The sequence below is a fragment of the Hippocampus comes genome, unplaced genomic scaffold, assembly GCF_001891065.2.
Source record: "Hippocampus comes isolate QL1 unplaced genomic scaffold, H_comes_QL1_v1.1 scaffold321, whole genome shotgun sequence".
In the NCBI taxonomy this organism is placed as follows: Eukaryota; Metazoa; Chordata; class Actinopteri; order Syngnathiformes; family Syngnathidae; genus Hippocampus; species Hippocampus comes.
In genome coordinates, this window is record NW_017804845.1 from 552,474 (window position 1) to 571,859 (window position 19,386).

Sequence of the window (19,386 nt, forward strand, 5' to 3'; positions counted from 1 at the left end):
CTCATCTTGACCGGGCCGGTGTCGAGTGAAGCGGACTTCTCTCAGGAAGGACGCGGGACATGCAAAGACCTGCTCCTATTGGCTCCCAACAAACTCGTGATGACCTATCTTGGTTTTCGTCATGGCAGGACGAGTAAAAGTAACGCTCAAGATCATTTTTCTCCGGACTCGCTGGTCATTGCATTGGGCTGATAGACAGCATGTTTTTTTTTTTTTACCACCACAAGTAAAATAAACTACTTACATACTGTTGGGAGCACATTGAAATCATTAAAAAAAAAAGATGACAAATACTTTTTTTTTTTTTTTTGAAGGATAAGCAGAAGGGTGACTGGGCCTGACCAGGTGGTACGCCATAACAGCTGACCTAACAACAAACATCATGTGTGCAAATGGGTCACACATATCGGCGTACGCGGGCCAGTTTCCCTCATTCATTATTTAATTTCCCATCTGTAGCAGATAGGGAACTCCACTCAAGCGCCGTGCTGTTGCGTAAGCCAACACACGCTAGCACATATTCCGGTCCGTCAAGGCAACCTGCGATGAGTTTGGGTGTGGAAAAATCCTAGCATGCTCCAGCCAGGCCTTCTCTCCTGCCACAGGTCTTCCAGTTATGTTGCTCCATTTGGCCATAAAAGTTAATTAATACACGTTATGTATTTAACCAAATCCCATAAACCTGTCTTATGAACGTCAGCTAGCTTGATGCACAAACAACGGAGTAAGATGGGATAACGAAGATAGTGTCGATGTGACGGTAACTTTAACCCTATGGGCACATAGCAACACATGCAAACAGGCAATGTGCTCACGAGCATATATTCTTTATCCTCCGGGAAACATGACTCATACTGCAGCCTAGCTGCGATTGTCAGAAATCCTATTACGAGAGGCGCAACAATCGATTCATCAGCTAATCGATTGTCAAATCCATTGAAATAGTCCTTGTTCAATTTTAAAATGTCCAAATTCTTGTCATTTCAGCTTCTCGACAGGAAACATTCTGTTTTCTGTACTCCTGTAAAAACTATTCTGATTATCTTTGTGTTTTGTTTTCGGTTGTTTTTTTTAACCCAAATTAGACATTTCATCGGTTACTCCACAAAATACTCAAAAGATTAATTGATGATAAAAATAATTATAGGCTGCAGCTTTAGTTATTACTTTATGCTTTATTAACTGCAATACTATAGAGTAATATATTTGTAAGCGGACAGATGATTTCATTTTAACTTAGCAAATCAAATTTTTTTTTTTTTTGGTATGTTGCTTGCATTCCTGCTCGCCAAGAGCAGGAATGACAAGGTTATTGGGTTATCGCCTCACTTTTTTGTCACCTTGGCGTTCCCGCTCCGCCGCAATCGGCGACCTCGACATGCTTCATGGAGGCAGCGTTCTTGCCTGCGAGGCTGCTTTACATTTAATACAGAGCTGCGACTCCACTGCCAAAGGAATGAGTCCAAAAGTCTCTTTTTTTTCTTATTTACTTTACTTTAGCTGACCGTTTTTTTTTTTTTGTGAGTACATATCGATAGGGCTCATTGATGCTGCTCAGTCAATGAAGCGAGCAAAACAGCTGATGTCAGCCATCGGGCTAATGCTAATGCATGCTAATTGTATCGCATGCATCAAGTGTAGAGTCAACCCAACGTCTCGCACCTCGCTGAGGTGTCGCCGTCCCAGTGGGTTCCGTTATGTTATCCGCTGTTTGACAACAACGCAGCACCACCTCGGCTCATTAAATGCAGGCATCTTATTGATCCCGTGGTGGAAGCCGCGGGCGGCTTCAAAAGGAAAGTGTTGCCAGTGGTACTATCGGAGTCTGATTCCATCTTTTCCGTGAATGTAAAAACACAGATACAATATTTGGTAGTTAGTTTAGTTTTTTTTTTTTTTGTTTGTTTTAGGCCGATGCCGATTCCGATATTTGCCAGAGAAAAATCAATAACCGATTAATTGTTGATTATCTAAAATATATATATATATATATATATACTTGGCTGTACTTCGCCACCCATATTTAGTCCAACTATTTTACCGATTTGAAGGAAGTACAATTTACAAGTACTTTGTTCTGCCTTCTGTTTATCTTGGGTGTATTTACACGTTTTCCCACTAGATGGCAGCATACTGTTGCAGTAACGCCGACGTACTTTTCGAGCATTACCAGCATCACAGTCTATGAGTTAGTTGTCGCCACATTTGTGTTGAGGAATATGTTGAATCTGAAAAATGCTCGGGAAAAATGACCCTACTAATGACATCCTATATTTTGCCATTAAAACATTTGGTTTGTGTCACCAAAGTCTAATTTCTGCTGACAGAAAGGCAACATTTGATCGCAAAAAGTTCCAGTGTGGCACAAAGACGTTTTACTTGGAGGTATTTTGGCACAAAAACGTACATTTGAATATTTCTCCAGGAAATCGGTCGTCACCTCACTTGACAAAAATATGCAATATATTGCCATTAAAATGGTACATTTGCTCACAGAACTACATTAGGCTTTGAAAGCACAATTTGTTCCCAAAAAAAAAGGCTTTGTAAGGCCACTTACACGTGCTATTTTGCCCCACACGGCCCAAATTTTGGGGAAGAAAATGCCCGAGATGCTTGACGTTACGCGTACTCACTGTGGATTAGTTGTGCTCCGTCACCTCCATCGCGTGAGGCGGATGGCAGGTCCCCTTAGCCCCCGGCGTGAGGGCAGGTTCACCGGGCAGGTTGAATAAGACAGCCGCTCCTGCCAGCAAAACGAGATTTGGATTTCTAACAACCCCTCCCGAAGATAAATAAATAAATAATGCTGAGGAAGAAAATCCGTTGAGTGTAGGATCCCTTCCACGCGACCTCTTTCTTTGCGGCTTTCTCCTTGGGAACTGTGCTGCGTTCAAGTACGCCTCGTAAAAATGAACATATCGGAGGATGCGTTCAGACACTTTTGGTCGACCAAAAAAAAAAAAAAAAACCCAAAACATAAAAACACTAACTTCAGTTCTGTTTCGAAAAAGCAACCGACCTAAAGTTCAAAGGCTTTTCATGTACTGTACATCAAAGACAATTACATAATAATTACACAGCATAAGAGAACACTTTATACTGTGCTATGAATTTATTGTTTAATGTTGAATAATAATAATAATAATAAAAAAATTAATTTATAAGCGCCTTTCAAAACACTCAAGGACACCTTACAATCAAACAATAACTGTAATATCGATTGACCACTGAGCAAAATGTGATTTTGTTTGCGATTGTTACGGTTGAATTGTTTTCACTAGTGCTTGATCACTCACATTTGATTTGAATTCCAGTGTCTTGTCAGCCTCGTTTGATGCATGCCACGATGAAATAACTTGAAAAAAAATACTGAAGATGATTTTGCCCAATAAACTAAAGTAATCCAAATAATTTACACATTTTCAAAATTACTGAAAACGATTTAGTGCTTTCAGCTAGCCTAGTTAGTGTTTTCGTGCGCATCAAAGGCAGGTTTGAGTGTCGTACACAATTTAACAAAAATCAAAGACAACAAGGAACGCACTACTTTTGTAAACACGTTTAAACTAAACGTACACTTTGTACATTTTTGGGAACAGAATAGCCTTCAAATTAACCTATCGTTCATATTTTCGTAACACCACCACTTACCGAATGAATGCATTTTTGTAAATATCAAGGAAATTTGGAGTCTTCAACAAAGGTTTATAAAAATGTTCATGCTAAGAATTGTCTTTGATAGTTCCGAAAACATATACAGTACAGTTTATAACATTCATGAAAGGGTGAAAGTAATGTGATGTTTACGTCAACGTGTTTGTTGGGTCATTTAACGTTTCTGATCTTATTCCATTATTTACCAGGTGCAATACCGGAGACAAATTCCTTGTGTGTTCTACATACTTGGCCAATAAAGATGATTCTGATTCTGATTCTGATTTATACAAACACGCTTGACTGGTTCGAAATCGTTTCATATTCTTCGAAGAAGATGTACAACCTGAATCGTCTTTAATGTTTGTGAGAAGTACTTCAAATCTGTGAGCAGGAAGCCAAGATATTTTTTGACTGCAGCGCCTGGAAAGAGGCTATCATCAACTTTGTGGACGGGGGCAACCCCCATAGTGCATGGAGGACGTCAACTATGACATCACTAATGCAGAGCTGGCCCGCGGCTCCATTGGGCCCCAAGCACTATTTGATTTGGAGGCCAGATCAATAATCTGGAGGCCCTCTATTGATTTGGCGGGGCCAATAATATTGATTTTCTTGAGTCCGACTGTTGATTTCTCTGGGGGGGTGGCCCTAGGCAGTTGCATAGTTTATACCGGGGATGGCCCACCAGCCACAACCACCATGGAAACACGAACCCTGCTAGCTTTCCCCTCACGCTCAATGAAAGTGGACCCGGCGGCCATTGACTGACAGAAAGATGATATATCTTACAGCCGCTTTGTCCAAGTAAAGCCAGCCTGCAGATAAATCCAAGCGCAAAGTGGCCAAGAGCCGATTCTTTTGTCACAATGTTGATCCTATAACATAAAGGCAGCAGATGGGCCCTCCTCACTCCAGGCTTAGGATTCGTAAGGCGTTTAAAGTCAGGAAAAGAGATTATTGCTGTCCCTTCACATCTAAGTCATGCTGCTTATCGCCACTAAAATCAATCTCTGGGGATTGGAATTGACTTTCCGATGCTCCGCAAAAATATGGAAAAAAAAAACATGCTTATGGCGCACAGAGAAAAAAAAATTGAAAGCCTCCTATCATATAAACAGGACTCCACCTGTGACCTGAACATGAGGTACTTGCTTTGTTTTGCAGAAGGCGAACTTGCCACATTTTAATGTGATAAGTGATCACGTTAAACTTTTTTTCTGGTGTTGCTGCAATAAGCATGCGTGTTACGAAACCTCAGTCCAAAAATTGCGTCTTGTCCCGTATTGATCTGCTATTTTGAATAAGAATTGATCAAATGTTAACATGATACCAGTCGTTATGCTAACATATGACAAGATAGCAACCATGGGTAAAAAAAAAGTGTAAAGACAGTGATAAGAGTTTAAGATCTTGCCCTGTATTTTCGTAAAGTTTCGATTGCAAGTTGATCAAATGCCAATAGAAAGCAACTTTGGTCCAAAGAGAGCAGATTTCTTGTGAGAATTCCTACAAGCTAAATCAATGAAAAGAAAAAAACACAAACAGAATATACATCATTGTTTACTAAATTAAAACCAGAAACATACAATATTAACATAATTAAAAAATAAAACCGCAGTAACGTTTTTTGAATTATGTACAACGTACGACAATTTTTAGCTTCATTTTGTGACTTAACGGTGACATAATTTCGATTGACAGGCTGTGAGCCAATGGGCACAGTTTTGTCCACCCCGATCCAATCAGAAAGAAGAAAAGGCGGAGCTCGGCGGCACCTTACGTTACATGGCCGTCGAATAATAATTAAAAAAGATGCCAAAAGTTTTCATCCGGCCAAACTCAGGATGAATGGAACAAGTTACGCCAACTTTGACAACCAGGAACACGTCTTGAAATTGGGGGAGACATTCGAGAAGCACCCCAAAAGTGCCTACCACACTGTGCGATGTAAGTCAACGCTTCAGATTCAATGTTTTTTTTTTCAGCTTCTTCCCCACACGGCCTAACAGTTAGCTTGCTAGCTCGCAGATGATTAACTTTTCATTCGAAGGGCGCCGGTCCAACGACACTAACCGCCTTCTTAGTCTGTGTGTACTGGCCTCTTATATCATGTCGATGTCGTTTTTTCTTGTTAATTTATTTTTAATCGATTTATTCGCCGTGAAAACTAACCACTAATAGCTGTTGAATATTAGCTTGTGTGTTAGCCTGCGGTCAGTGAAGACAACACTGCCACCTTGTGGCACGTCAGAGATGGTACCGCTGCAAATGGCTAATGGAATTAAGCGAGTCTCCTCGGTCAATTTATATAATATTTTGTTTCACGTCCATATTTTTCTTTATTGTCATTATTATTATTATTATTTACATCACCCAAAATCTTTTAAGTTACACGTTTCCGGTAGGGAAAAAAACGTATGAAATGCATGGAGACATTATCCTATACCCTACTTCATAACTAATTTAGTTATTATTTTTCATAACATTCGAACTTAACGTCCATAATTAATTTCATTAAAAATGCTTCACTTTCTTCCCCAGATGATTTCAAACCAGCTTCGATTGACACGGCCTGTGAAGGGGATCTGGAAGTTGGCAAAGGAGAGCAAGTCACTATCACTTTACCCAATTTAGAGGTTAGCGTTTTCCTCGTCTGTCCTCTACATGCGGCAATTATTTCATAAAGTTGATTTTTTTCATTTAAAATGTGTTTTAGGGTTCCAGCGCCCCAGTGACAGTTTTTAAGGGCTCCAAGCGCTCATACATGAAGGAATGCATCCTCATTGTCAACCACGACACCGGCGAGTACAGACTGGAGAAGCTCAGCAGCAATATTGCAGTCAAGAAGACCCGGTGCCAAAGCGTTTCTGTTTTTTGGTTTTCAAAGGCCTTTACTAGAATTTTGTTTCATTTGCTCTTTGGCTTTTTGTTCTATGCGTTCCAGGGCCGAGGGCAGCAGTAAGATTCATTCCCGCATGGAGCAACAGACCAGTCGTCTGGGCCAACAGATGAAGAGCAACAGTAGCAGTAGCGGTAGCAGCGGAGGTGGAAGCAAGAGCTTGGCAGGATCCAAAAGTTCTCCGCCCAAAGGGAAGACGTCGCCCACATCGCCCCTGGACGACATCGAGAAAGGTGGCAACTTCTGCCTTCCCTCCTACCTGCTTGCATTCATAATTTATCCAGTGACCGATCTCCCCAAGAATGTGTATTATGTGATGCAATTCAATGATGATTGTTGTCACATGCAGAGCTGATGGCGGAGGCTCGCGTCATGGACCAGATGAGCAGTGCCAGCTCCTCCAACAGCTCCTCTTCCTCCAGCAGCGATGACAGCTCCAGCAGCAGTGACTCAGAGGATGAGCGGGCCGGTGGCACCGGCACCGCCGTGCCCCCGACTGCAGCGGTTGCCCAGAACAACCACAGCATGCCCGTCCTGACCACCAACAGCCGCCAGCAGGAGGGAGGAGGGGGAGGAGGCGGCGGCGGAGGAGGGCTCATGAACACACTCAGTGAGTAAAAATATTATTAAATGAGTAATTTGGAAGGAACAGTGTTGTGCGTTCATTCACATTTGACACATTTGGACCACACTGTGAGATTGTTTGCCCCCCCCCGAGAACATTCCACTGTCCTTTGTCCCAGCATGAAACTCCTCCATTGTGTCACCGCTTCGTGTTTTTGTCTTGCAGAAAACGACCTGCAGTTAAGCGAATCGGGCAGCGAAAGCGACTGACCAATCACCAGCCAGGACGTCCGCTGTTTCCATTTCTTTCCTTTCCATCTTGATCAGTTCTCTTTGTTTTGTAATGCAAGCAGCAATCTGTTCAGGGCACTCCTGCATTTTGTTTTGTCTTTACATGCCTGCCAGTCAAGTCTTAAAGCACTCACTGCGGTGATTCAACATTTCAGCTTGGCATTATGGGTAATTTACAAGATGTGCCTTACATGGCTGCATGTCGTACAAAACCTTTTTTTTTTTTTTTTTTTAACCGCTGCCTCTGCTTCTTCGTTCACTCATTTCATGTCAATATTCAGCCGCGGACCAAACTATTCACTCAATTCATCATTCAAGCTAAATTATGCTGTGTTAGCGACATGGCTCAGGGTATCCCCAAAATATTGTTCTTAAACAGGACCTGAACTTCCAAACTCGATCACAGAAACATCATTGCCAAAACAATGACCTAAACTCTTTCTAAATACAAAATGTGCATCATGAGAAACATTACGAGGTAAAGAGAAATGAATGATAAAGTTGAGTTGATCAATACAAATAACATTCGGTAAAAATGGAACCACGATCCGTTTTTGGTCCCAATGCCAAGTTTTGGGAAATCCCGTTGCTAACATTGCTAGCGCATTTAGTTGTCGGTGTTGATACTTGACTCTGTGGCTAGTAGCTAACATTGCTATATATCACGTTGACACTACAGCCGGTTACCTCCATGTCTTTTTAGCCAGCTGCTAGTGTGTCGCCGATGTAGCTACTTTTCTATGTGGCTACTTGCTACCGATGATGTTGTACCCAGCTAGCTGATAGTGTAGTCATGACCCTCCATTGGGTGGTGCCAAAGTTAAGCACTTATCTACCTGTAGCTTGCAGTGCATTTTTTTTTAATTGGTCTTGACCAGGTCAGTGGTGCCTCGTAGCTTTAAACCTGCAATACTTGAATCCAAATCATTAATTTATTTCTCCAAGCGGTGAATGCCTGGCCTCAGAATAATATATGTGATGTAGTTTTAGTAGTCGACAGTTTCACCAATCGGAAACCTGTTGGCACCGCTGAGCTCCGCCTTTTTTTTTTCTCGCTTGGGTCTTTTGAATTGAACTGGTCTTGTTTGTAAAAGGAGAAATAAAATACTTTAATTGGGTACACGACAGTCTATGTTACTGTTTTAGCCTCATGTCTCTTTTCTCTTTCTTGAAGAGTCTGCAAAAATAGCAGAGGAGGAACTGATCTGGGTGAGAGACGGGTTACACCCTGGACTGGTCACCAGCCAGTCGTAGGGCACATTGAGGCTAACAAGTATTCACATTCATGCCCGAGGACAATTTGGCGCCTTTAAATAACCTAACATCAACAGGTAATCATGAATGACATAAAATCAGAATGATTCTTTTATTAGAAAGTTAGATATTCTACATTTTCGGGTCACCACAAAGTAAATTAATTGTGGCTTAGTTAAAAATAATTTTGAAGCAATTTGGGATATGAGAATGATTCATTAATTGCTTTATTAAAATAAAAAATATATACTTATGTATTGACTTATTTTATGAGCCAATCATAATTTTTGGTAACAGTTACTAATGGGAATACATTTATATTTTTACGTTCATTTATCTAAATCATGAATAGTAAAATTAAGATTTTGTGTGTTTCGTGTAACTGCAGGTTATGATTCAATTATAAATAAAATAAAAAATGATCACATTATTTTCACCCATTTTAAATGTCGGTGGCTGGGGCCTCTATGTCAAAATGTACATTTCAGAGCTTTCACAAAAAACGCCAACATTTACTTGTTTTGTACACTCAAAAAAAAAAAAAAAAAGTGTCCAATGGACTAAGTTTGAGGATTTCTCCATTGTGAGACAACTACAGGTTTTCTTATCTTAGTTTATCTAAATCGTGGTGGATCAGTGAATCCCCATGGTGAGTGACGTTAATTGTTTTTGGCACAAGTGCCACGTTCTTCAAGTTCTGAACACTTTAATCCGTGTAACGTGTTCCTTCATGTCATTGTGTGCGCGCAAGTGGGTCGCTCCGTGTCAAAGTCCGCGTGTTTTTTTCCCAGCACGCCGCGCCATTTGCAGACCACAAAAAGAAAACCAGCTCGAAGCCGCGCAGCAGAAGAAGCGCGGACATGTTCGCCAAGGTCGTCACCGGCTTCGCCTTCCGCACCCGCCGGCCCCGCCGCTGGATCCACACCAAGACGCCGGCGGCCGCGGCGTCGGCCGAGCCTGCGGGGGAACCGGCGTCCACCTGCCCCGGCGCGGTGTCCGACGGCATCGGCCGGGTGAAGACCATGGACGAGCTGGCCGGGCCGAGCTTCCTGCGCACGCTTTATTGGCTCTTCGTCAAGGGATACTTCCAGACCACGCAGCAGATGCAAGTAAGTAGGCCAGCCTGTGTTTTCTGATTGTTTCATTTTCCTGCGGCTTGTTTTGTCGCTGTCCTCTTTTGCCTCCAACATGTCCCCGCAGGTTACTATGGGCGGGGGGTTTCACAATGTTGACTCTCCTCTCAGATTCATTGTGTGTTTGTGTTTTTTTTTAACTTTTATATTCAGTGTATATTGACATTAAACCCTAGAGCGCAGGTGTCAAACTGAAGGCGCGGGGGCCAGATCAGGCCTGCTACATCATTTTCTGTGGCCCACCAAAGGAAATTATGTGCATCCACTTCGTGTTTCTTGCTGAAATATCAAAATTGTAAACTGTCTTCACTTTTAAAAATGTTGAGATATTGCAAGCATTTTTGTCCCCTTCTCACCACCATTTTTTTTTAAATGTAATAATATTTGAAAAAAAACGGTTTTTATTGGCCTCTGATTTCAAAACTAGTTATTGACCAATTTGTCGTGAATTTGGGTTCATAGTTGTAACGGCCCTCCGTAGGAAACCATTGCTATGATGTGGCCCGTGACAAAAAATCAGTTTGACACCCCTGCCCAAGAGATTTAATTATGCTGGTGCTTTTGTTTCATACAATACTGCGTTCATACCCTCATTAAAAAAAATTAAAAATCTTCATATTAAAACGTTATTCTCAGCGTGGTAAAGAAGTAGCAGAATTAGAAAATCAAAAATATCACATACATTACCATACTGTATTAAAAAGTAACTACGGTATGAGAAAGTCACAAAATAAACACGGGTCTCCAACAGCCGTTGCCTGATGATGCAACCTCAAAGAGCTGGAGGATTGTCGTCCATGAAGATGAAATGAGGCCCGTTGAGTGGCATTCATCATCCGGTTTCTCGGGGCAGCATGGGATGTGACCTAAGAATGTCCATGTCGACATCTTTCTGTTACTCTTCCAGTCCCTCACTATCTCTTGCAACCAGTCGATGACACTCGGTGACACTTTGAGCTTAGTAGCCACTTTGGTCTGAGAAGGTCCTGTTTGAAGCAATACTAAAATATTATACTAGTAACGTGACCTCATTTAATAAAAGTCTGTCTCTGCTTCCAGATTGAGCACAAGAAGTTGTACGGGCCCCTGTGGAAATCCACGTACGGACCCCTGGTGGTCGTGAACGTGGCCAGCGCCGAGCTCATCGAGCAGGTTCTGCGCCAGGAGGGCCGGCATCCGGTCCGCACCGACATGCCGCACTGGAGGCACTACAGAGAGGTCCGCAACCAAGCCCACGGGCCCCTCACCGAGTGAGTGGCAACAACTTGACTTTTTTTGTTTTTTGGGCCGCGTCACGGCACGCCAGTCTTGATCCTTCACTCTTGGTCTTAGTCGGCATTCAGTTTTTCCTGTTTGACTTGTACTGGGGCGTTCTCTCCACATGCTGTTTCTCAACAACATTGAACAAACATTTTGAGAAGGAAGAAATACAGAAAACAAAAGAAAAAGAGGCAACTTTACAGGAATGAGGTCGGAATGTTGCGCGAGGAAAGCTGTCGTGTTTTGAGGATAAAACGGTCAGAAAAAAATGTCAACTTTAGACGTGGGGAATGTTGCAAGAAAACGACAATGTTGTGAGAATAGTTTTCGTTTAAGGGAAGAAAGTCAAAATGAAAGAAAAAAATTGTAATTGTACAAGAAAAAAGTTTTGAGAATAGATGTGAATTTACGATTGCTAAGGGATTTGTAATCGCTCCAAAATCTATAGTATTAGAGAATAAAGTTGTTGCGTGACGCTAACGCTATTGTTAGCATATTAGCTTTCGAGCAAACTCTTTTTGTGTTGTTTGTTTTTAGGATGGGAGCCAATTGGCAGCGTATCCGCAGCATCCTGAACCCTCGCATGCTGAAGCCGAAACACGTGGCCTCCTATGCAGACACCATCAACCTGGTGGTGGCCGACTTTGTGGAGCGACTCCGCTGCTTGCGGCAGCATAACGGCGGCGGCGCCACCGGCCTGGTGCACGACATGACCGAAGAACTTTATAAGTTTGCTTTTGAAGGTAAAAAAAAACAAAAAAACAAACCAAACCAACAAAACTCACTTTTTCAATATTTTATTTTGCCACCTACCGGTAATTTCAAAATAAAACAAACTCCCTTGCTGAAAATTCTACACACGACCCCCACAATGACAACATGAAAAAAAAATATGTCTAAAAATACAAAAGTAAAACATTTTAAAAGTATTCACAGCCTTGCTCAATGAACGGCGGTAAAGTGGAGGAAGGAAGCAAGGAATGAAGCAAGGAAGGTCAAAGGAAGGACAGAAAGTAGGGAGGATGCAGGAAAGGACACGAGCAAGGATGTTGTGAAAGGAAGGAATGTCAAGGGTTGTTTGGAGGGAGGGAAGGAAGGAAGGGTGCCGGAAAGGAAGGAAGAGGGAAAGGCGCAGGAAGGATGGGCGGATGAAAGAGGTTAGGAAGGATGAGATGAAGGCAGGAAGAAAGGGAGCGTGGGAGGAAGTCAGGATGGTGGGAAGGAAAGCGAGAGAGGAAGCAAAGAAGGATGCAGCGAAGAGGGGCTAGAAAACAAGGACCATAGGGAAGGAAACATCCCGCCGCCCTTTTCTGCTTTGCTCTCGAAGCCGAACGCCGACACCCGAGTGACTTTGACTCGATTGAGCGTACCGTTCCAGTGTGTGTCGAAGGCGGGTTGACAAGTGCACGCCGTGTTTGTTGGAGGCATCTGCTCGGTGCTGTTCGAGACGCGCCTGGGCTGCCTGGAGCGGGACGTGCCCGAGGAGACGCAGAAGTTCATCTGGTCGGTGGGAGAAATGTTCCGGCTGTCTTCCATCGTCATCCTGTTCCCAAAGCGCTACTGGCCCTACCTGCCCTTCTGGAACAAGTTTGTGGCCGTCTGGGACCACCTCTTCAAATTCTGTGAGCCCGCCGCCACGCGCGCCATACACGCAGGCATCGCGAATGTGCAAACGTTTGGATGAGCGATCGCGGTCTTGGCAAATCATTTCACTCTCATCCGAACAACATGCATGAGTGCGTACCATCGTTTTTATTTCATCATCCAAAAATTTATTTATTCTGCTTTCATCACAAATTTTTTTTGTTTGAAATTTTCATCCTGATTGCATGCGTTTTTTTTTCCATACTCAAACAAAACTAATTTATATTTTTTGGGGATGTTCGATACCACTTTTTTTACTCACAGATGCTGATGTGAGTACTCACTCTGTGAGTCCTTTCTGATACCGGGTACCGATACCTTTCATACTTGGAGATATAAAATTTCATTGAACACAATTTTATCATTATTATTTTTTTGCCATAAGTATCGGTGGCTGGTATCAGAAGCCTCCAGGAGTACCTGATACCTTCGAAAATGTTCAGTATCTGCCCGATATCGATACCTGGTGTCGGTACTCAGCCATCCCTCATGTTTTGTATTATTTTTAATATTCAAACAATGGAGGAAGGAAGCAAGGAATGAAGCAAGGAAGGTCAAAGGAAGGACAGAAAGTAGGGAGGATGAAGGAAAGGACACGAGCAAGGATGGTGTGAAAGGAAGGAATGACAAGGGTTGTTTGGAGGGAGGGAAGGAAGGAAGGACGGGTGGCTGAAGGAAGGAAGAGGGAAAGGCGCAGGAAGGATGGGCGGATGAAAGAGGTTAGGAAGGATGAGATGAAGGCAGGAAGAAAGGGAGCGTGGGAGGAAGTCAGGATGGTGGGAAGGAAAGCGAGAGAGGAAGCAAAGAAGGATGCAGCGAAGAGGGGCTAGAAAACAAGGACCATAGGGAAGGAAACATCCCGCCGCCCTTTTCTGCTTTGCTCTCGAAGCCGAACGCCGACACCCGAGTGACTTTGACTCGATTGAGCGTACCGTTCCAGTGTGTGTCGAAGGCGGGTTGACAAGTGCACGCCGTGTTTGTTGGAGGCATCTGCTCGGTGCTGTTCGAGACGCGCCTGGGCTGCCTGGAGCGGGACGTGCCCGAGGAGACGCAGAAGTTCATCTGGTCGGTGGGAGAAATGTTCCGGCTGTCTTCCATCGTCATCCTGTTCCCAAAGCGCTACTGGCCCTACCTGCCCTTCTGGAACAAGTTTGTGGCCGTCTGGGACCACCTCTTCAAATTCTGTGAGCCCGCCGCCACGCGCGCCATACACGCAGGCATCGCGAATGTGCAAACGTTTGGATGAGCGATCGCGGTCTTGGCAAATCATTTCACTCTCATCCGAACAACATGCATGAGTGCGTACCATCGTTTTTATTTCATCATCCAAAAATTTATTTATTCTGCTTTCATCACAAATTTTTTTTGTTTGAAATTTTCATCCTGATTGCATGCGTTTTTTTTTCCATACTCAAACAAAACTAATTTATATTTTTTGGGGATGTTCGATACCACTTTTTTTACTCACAGATGCTGATGTGAGTACTCACTCTGTGAGTCCTTTCTGATACCGGGTACCGATACCTTTCATACTTGGAGATATAAAATTTCATTGAACACAATTTTATCATTATTATTTTTTTGCCATAAGTATCGGTGGCTGGTATCAGAAGCCTCCAGGAGTACCTGATACCTTCAAAAATGTTCAGTATCTGCCCGATATCGATACCTGGTGTCGGTACTCAGCCATCCCTCATGTTTTGTATTATTTTTAATATTCAAACAATTTTTATTCCTGCACAATGTGTTTTACTTCTAAAATAATAATTGCACAGCAAATTATTTTGGAAACTTCAAACGCCCCTAAAAAAATTATCACAAAGAAAAATAATAACCAATTATATCGCTCAAATATATCAATTTTAAAATATTTTGTACTTTTCTCATGAAAAAAATGATGCTTCAATCTGGAATATTTTTTTTGAACATTTAGCATGAAAAAAACGAATGTCATTGCTGAAACGACATTGCAGCACAAAGACACAATAATAATCATATTTTTATTTTTATCACATCAAAAATATCGTCGTTTTTATTTTCATCACTCAAACATAACATCAATGCTAATTGCAAGGCTCAAGAATTCTGACTCCTATTACCAAAACCTTCATTTTGTCAGCAAAAGCCCGTTTTAATGTGTGAACCGCTCATCTGTTTTGTTGTCAATGATTACGTGTGGAGTCAGTAAAAATAGTTGACACGAGTAAATGAACACAAACGTGAGTTATTTGGGCACTTGGTCCCGGTCCGTGTCAATGCACTGAATATCCTGACATGACCTCCCTCAAGGCACAAAGTTCATCATTCACCTCAGCGCAAATACAATTCCACTACATTCAGTTTGTTTACCGTAAATTAAATACCACAACACCGTTTGAAATATTGCTAGTTACAAAACTCTACTTCAGTAATTATTCAATTAAAAATTTATGACACGTAAATGTCACCTTAAATGTTTCAAAACAAACCGTGTTGAAAGATTAAACGCAAACGGAGTGAAATAAAATAAAAAAAAGGCCGTGATTGTTTCCTCTACCACTAGAGAGCGCCCGCGTACCACATTTGGAGAATTGCCGCCCTTGCACGTCCATCACCGCTACACTGAACTTCACTATGGCAAGCTTGCGCAATTACAATTGATTTATATTCATCTAAATTACATTTCAAAGCATGTACAATTTTTACAACATTAAAATATAGTATGGTATGATTAAATGAATGTCTTGTCCAGGGAAGCCAAGACAACAAGTATAATAAAAAAATGATTAGATTTATTCGAGAAAGGAAAAAAAAAAAAGAAACATGATCTGTCAAGGAGCCTTCTCCCCCTCCGCGTCTTGCGCTCTCATTTTATCTTGTTGGGAGGTGGTGAAGGTCGGCGCAATCAGCATTTTGAGCAGCCACACAGAGTGCAGACTAGTGCGTGAGCAGGCAACTTTGCTTATCCGCAAAATAACTGGTCAGCATTCAAAAGTACGAACAGTTACTTATATTTTTTGCCCTGTTAGATATCAAATTCCCATTACATGAATCACAACTAGCATATCCATTTCAAATCCAGTATAATTTAAATTGCCCAATTCCAACTTGTCATCAAAATAATGTCAATTAAATCGAAATGAATACAAAATATTATTAATAAAAGTCAAACAAAATGTATTTGACAAACGAATTCATATCAATTTAAATTAGACTAAATACGCCACCAAAAAAAAAAAAAAATCTTCCGGGACCTGAATTAGATACTGTGCCTATATATTTGTGATGTTTTGTTGTTGTTGTTGTTGTTTTTTTTTTACATGTTTTGCTTTGTCGGCATTTCATTCAATTTCTGGGTGCACGTTTGTTTGTTTTGATGCAGCGGAGGAGCTGGTGCAGAAGAAGCTGGAGGAGCTGGGGAGGAAGGAGCAGGCGGATGGCGACGTGGAGGGCGCCTACCTGACTCACCTGCTGCTCAGCGAGAGGATGAGCCTCACCGAGATCCTGGGAAGCGTCACCGAACTCCTGCTGGCGGGAGTTGACACGGTCTCAAAATCCAACATTTCTTTTCGGGTCGTTTTTATTGAAGTCATGCCAAAATAATCACTGCTCGTTTTATTGTATTTTGTAGTATTAAGTCAGGTTCTGACGTTTAAAAAAAAAAAAAAAACATCTGCGGAAGTTTTCACTGGCCATCAAATTTTTATACATTTTTTAAAAACTTTTTTTTTGGGGGCGGGGGGGCGCTGTTTCCGAATCTGCCCGCATTTTCTAAAATCTAGCACATCGAGTTTTTAGAATGATGATATAATAGTAATAATATAAAATGTAATATTCAGTAATATTTAGGAATGAAAGGGTCAGCAACAGGTGGAAATGTTTTTTCTGAAACGTCATAGCTATATATTACAATGCATGGTAAAATCCATTTGCGCAATATTTTACAAGTCAAACTTTAAAACAACAAAAGAAGGAAAATATCTCAAAAATCCTGATGTGCTGGGGGGGAAAAAGTAAAATCATTTTTTCAAAATCTGTGTCAAAAATACGAGTCGGGACGCAAAAAAATGCTGATTATAATTTGCTCTTGACCAGTGTTTACCTAAAAAAAGTTTTTGTTTTTTTCCACAGACATTTAAATAGCCGCTAATTATGCACAGATTTTTGCTGTCCGTGGGCTGGCCCGGTCCCATATCCCATGCTGCTTTAAAAAACATTTTGGAAGCTATATGTAATTTGTTTCTTTAAAATAAAACACCCTATGATTTTACAAAATATGTTTTAAATGTATCTGTAAAATGTTTTATAATGAGTATATGACTTTTTGGGGATGAGATGTACGAAATAAAGATTGTATTTGACTTCAGACATCCAACACCATTTCATGGGCTCTATACCATCTGGCCAAGGAGCCTGGCATCCAAGATCAACTCCACCGGGAAGTGGCGGCTGTTTGTCCCGCCTCCCGCGGGATGCCCACCGCTGAAGGAATCGCTCGGATGCCCTTCCTGAAGGCGGTCGTTAGGGAGACCTTACGGTGAGGGCAGGGCAAGGCCGTGCCCGATACCTGTTTTCTGTTTGTTTGTTTTTTTTTGTTTTGTTTTCTTAACAGCCACTTTTTGTGTCGTTGGCGTAGGCTTTACCCCGTCGTACCGGGAAACGCTCGCCTCACTGTGGAAAATGAGATCGTGGTGGGGGATCATCTCTTTCCCAAAAGTGTAAGGCATGAATCGCACTGAATAAGCTTACACGCAAACATTTCAATGGGAGAGGGTCTGAACGTTTTAGGTGTGTTGCAGTGAGACTCATATCAAAAGTGCAATATGGATCAAATCTGGACCACACTTGATTTGGCATTCTGTTGACAAAGATCATTCACCTACGACATACAGTCCTTGAATGCTACACAAGTGTCTGAACATGTTATGTCACACTTTACACGTTGCATTTACACCGTTACCAGATGTGCAATCTGGATCAAACCTGGTCTGATATTATGTCTGCAATTTTCATGATCAAACCTGGTGTGATGTTACATTGACACATTTCCACAATGTGTTAATTGACATTTTACATGTTACTAATGTCCAGTTTGGTCCAGATTTGATCCCGATTGCACATCTGGACCAGACCAAGAACACACTTAAGGTTTGATCCGGATTTCATCCAGATGTGCTGCCATATTGCAGGACACGTTACACAGACTACATGTTCAATGACACTTGAGATGTTTCATTTTCACTGACATCCAGATTGGAATTGGTTTAAATCTGGATCGGACCTAGTTTGACGTTACAGTGTGAAAGCAAGACTCTGTGTTCGCCCGTCCGCAGACTCTGTTCCATCTGTGCCATTATGCCGTTTCCCACGACGACAGCGTTTTCCCCGAGCCGAATCGTTTCCTACCTCAGCGATGGCTGCGGCAGGAAAACACAAAGCAGCAGCAACACCCGTTTGGATCGGTGCCGTTCGGGTTCGGGATCCGGGCCTGCCTGGGCCGGCGGGTGGCCGAGCTGGAGATGTACCTGCTGCTGTCCACGGTAGGGTTTCAAACAAAGGTTAGGGTCTCAATGTGAGGTTTTAAGATCAGGTAGCATGTTCGGGGTTTCAAAGTTAGGATTTCAAACAAGCGTGATGTTTTGAAGTCAAGGTTTCAAACGAGGGTTCGGGTTCATAAATTGGCGTTTAAAATGAGGGCTTCAAGCTGTGTTAATGTTTAGCCTGGGTTTGAGTTTATGAATTGGGTTTCAAATTGAGGTTTTTGAATTAGGGTTAGGAGTTCAAATGAGGGTTTTAAAATTTGGATTAGGGTTTCAAATTAGGTTGTCAAAATATTGTTTATTTTCGCTTCAGGGTTAGGCAGATGGAACATTTGACTATTTTCATTCATTTGCCATTTTGTATGTAATTAACTTCACAAGAGAGAGTTTCGACGAGGCGAACAATTATTCGATCGGGTCCAAGTTGCGATATGTTCCTCTATTAACTCGCTCGCTCACTCACTGACTGAGATTTTGTTGTCTGATTTCCAAAGCTGATCGCTCGCTTTGAGGTGAGGCCTGACCCGAACAGCACCGGTCCCGTCAAACCCATCACCAGGACTCTGCTGTGCCCGGCCACGCCCATCAACCTGATCTTCAAGGACAGATGAGGATGAAAGAATGATTTTAGCCCCTCCTTTGTTGAAGTGACCTTATTTCAAAATGTAGTTTAATTTTACATTTTGTTCATAGAGGGGCAGCCAATGCCACGTAGGTGATTTTATTTTCTTGTTTAAAAACGATTATTGACAATTTATGCCTCATTACATTTTGTATTTATTGCAAAATATATGCTTTGGAAATTTCGGATTGAACTTCAATCACTTTATTTTTGGATAGCAGGATGTGTAGCGTGTCTACGGTTTTGTTGCACTTCCTGATGATTAAAAAAAAAGTCGTATTTATTTAATTTGAAACTGATTTAATTTGATGGATGTTTTATATATTTATTTGTTTGTTTGTTTATTGGGGGCGTGTACCTAAAGAAGTGTCCCCTTGCTGGTTCCCTCCCACACACATACAAACACGTAGACTGCTGGTCACGTGACCTACCCTTTCAGTAACTTCAAGACAAACATCAACAGAAGGGAACTTGTCAGTCAGGACTTGACGTCATCATATGACCAATTCCTTGTGGTGGTGGGGTGGGAAGTCCTTTAAA

General features: G+C 42.0%; 3 protein-coding genes across 4 annotated transcripts in view; 2 read left to right on the plus strand and 1 right to left on the minus strand.

The window, feature by feature from the left end:
* arhgef49 (Rho guanine nucleotide exchange factor 49) overlaps nucleotides 1-2,982 on the minus strand; it is a 16,257-nt gene extending 13,275 nt beyond the window's left edge. Inside the window, exon 1 of the mRNA XM_019875472.1 lies at nucleotides 2,637-2,982. The gene's annotated coding sequence lies outside the window, so the exon portion shown is untranslated. The remainder of the gene's footprint in view (nucleotides 1-2,636) is intronic.
* A 2,424-nt stretch (nucleotides 2,983-5,406) lies between these two features.
* On the plus strand, nucleotides 5,407-8,532 carry eaf2 (ELL associated factor 2). Its single transcript, XM_019875539.1, has 6 exons — nucleotides 5,407-5,607; nucleotides 6,202-6,296; nucleotides 6,377-6,513; nucleotides 6,605-6,792; nucleotides 6,909-7,169; nucleotides 7,350-8,532. Exons 1-6 carry the CDS (start codon nucleotides 5,505-5,507, stop codon nucleotides 7,391-7,393), a joined length of 828 nt encoding a protein of 275 aa, XP_019731098.1. The 5' UTR covers nucleotides 5,407-5,504; the 3' UTR covers nucleotides 7,394-8,532.
* Nucleotides 8,533-8,628: 96 nt separating this feature from the next.
* Nucleotides 8,629-19,132, plus strand: cyp27a3 (cytochrome P450 family 27 subfamily A member 3). 2 transcript variants are annotated; one of them, XM_019875503.1, is made up of 10 exons: nucleotides 8,629-8,745; nucleotides 9,460-9,777; nucleotides 10,861-11,051; nucleotides 11,599-11,804; nucleotides 12,486-12,683; nucleotides 16,067-16,230; nucleotides 17,052-17,221; nucleotides 17,321-17,402; nucleotides 18,018-18,224; nucleotides 18,719-19,132. In XM_019875503.1, the coding sequence occupies exons 2-10, from the start codon at nucleotides 9,529-9,531 to the stop codon at nucleotides 18,833-18,835; spliced, it is 1,584 nt and encodes a 527-aa protein (XP_019731062.1). In that variant the 5' UTR covers nucleotides 8,629-8,745; nucleotides 9,460-9,528; the 3' UTR covers nucleotides 18,836-19,132. The 2 variants fall into 2 exon arrangements, with proteins under 2 accessions (XP_019731062.1, XP_019731054.1); XM_019875495.1 differs by lacking the exon at nucleotides 8,629-8,745 and having other exon boundaries at nucleotides 9,242-9,777.
* The last annotated feature ends 254 nt before the right edge of the window (nucleotides 19,133-19,386 follow it).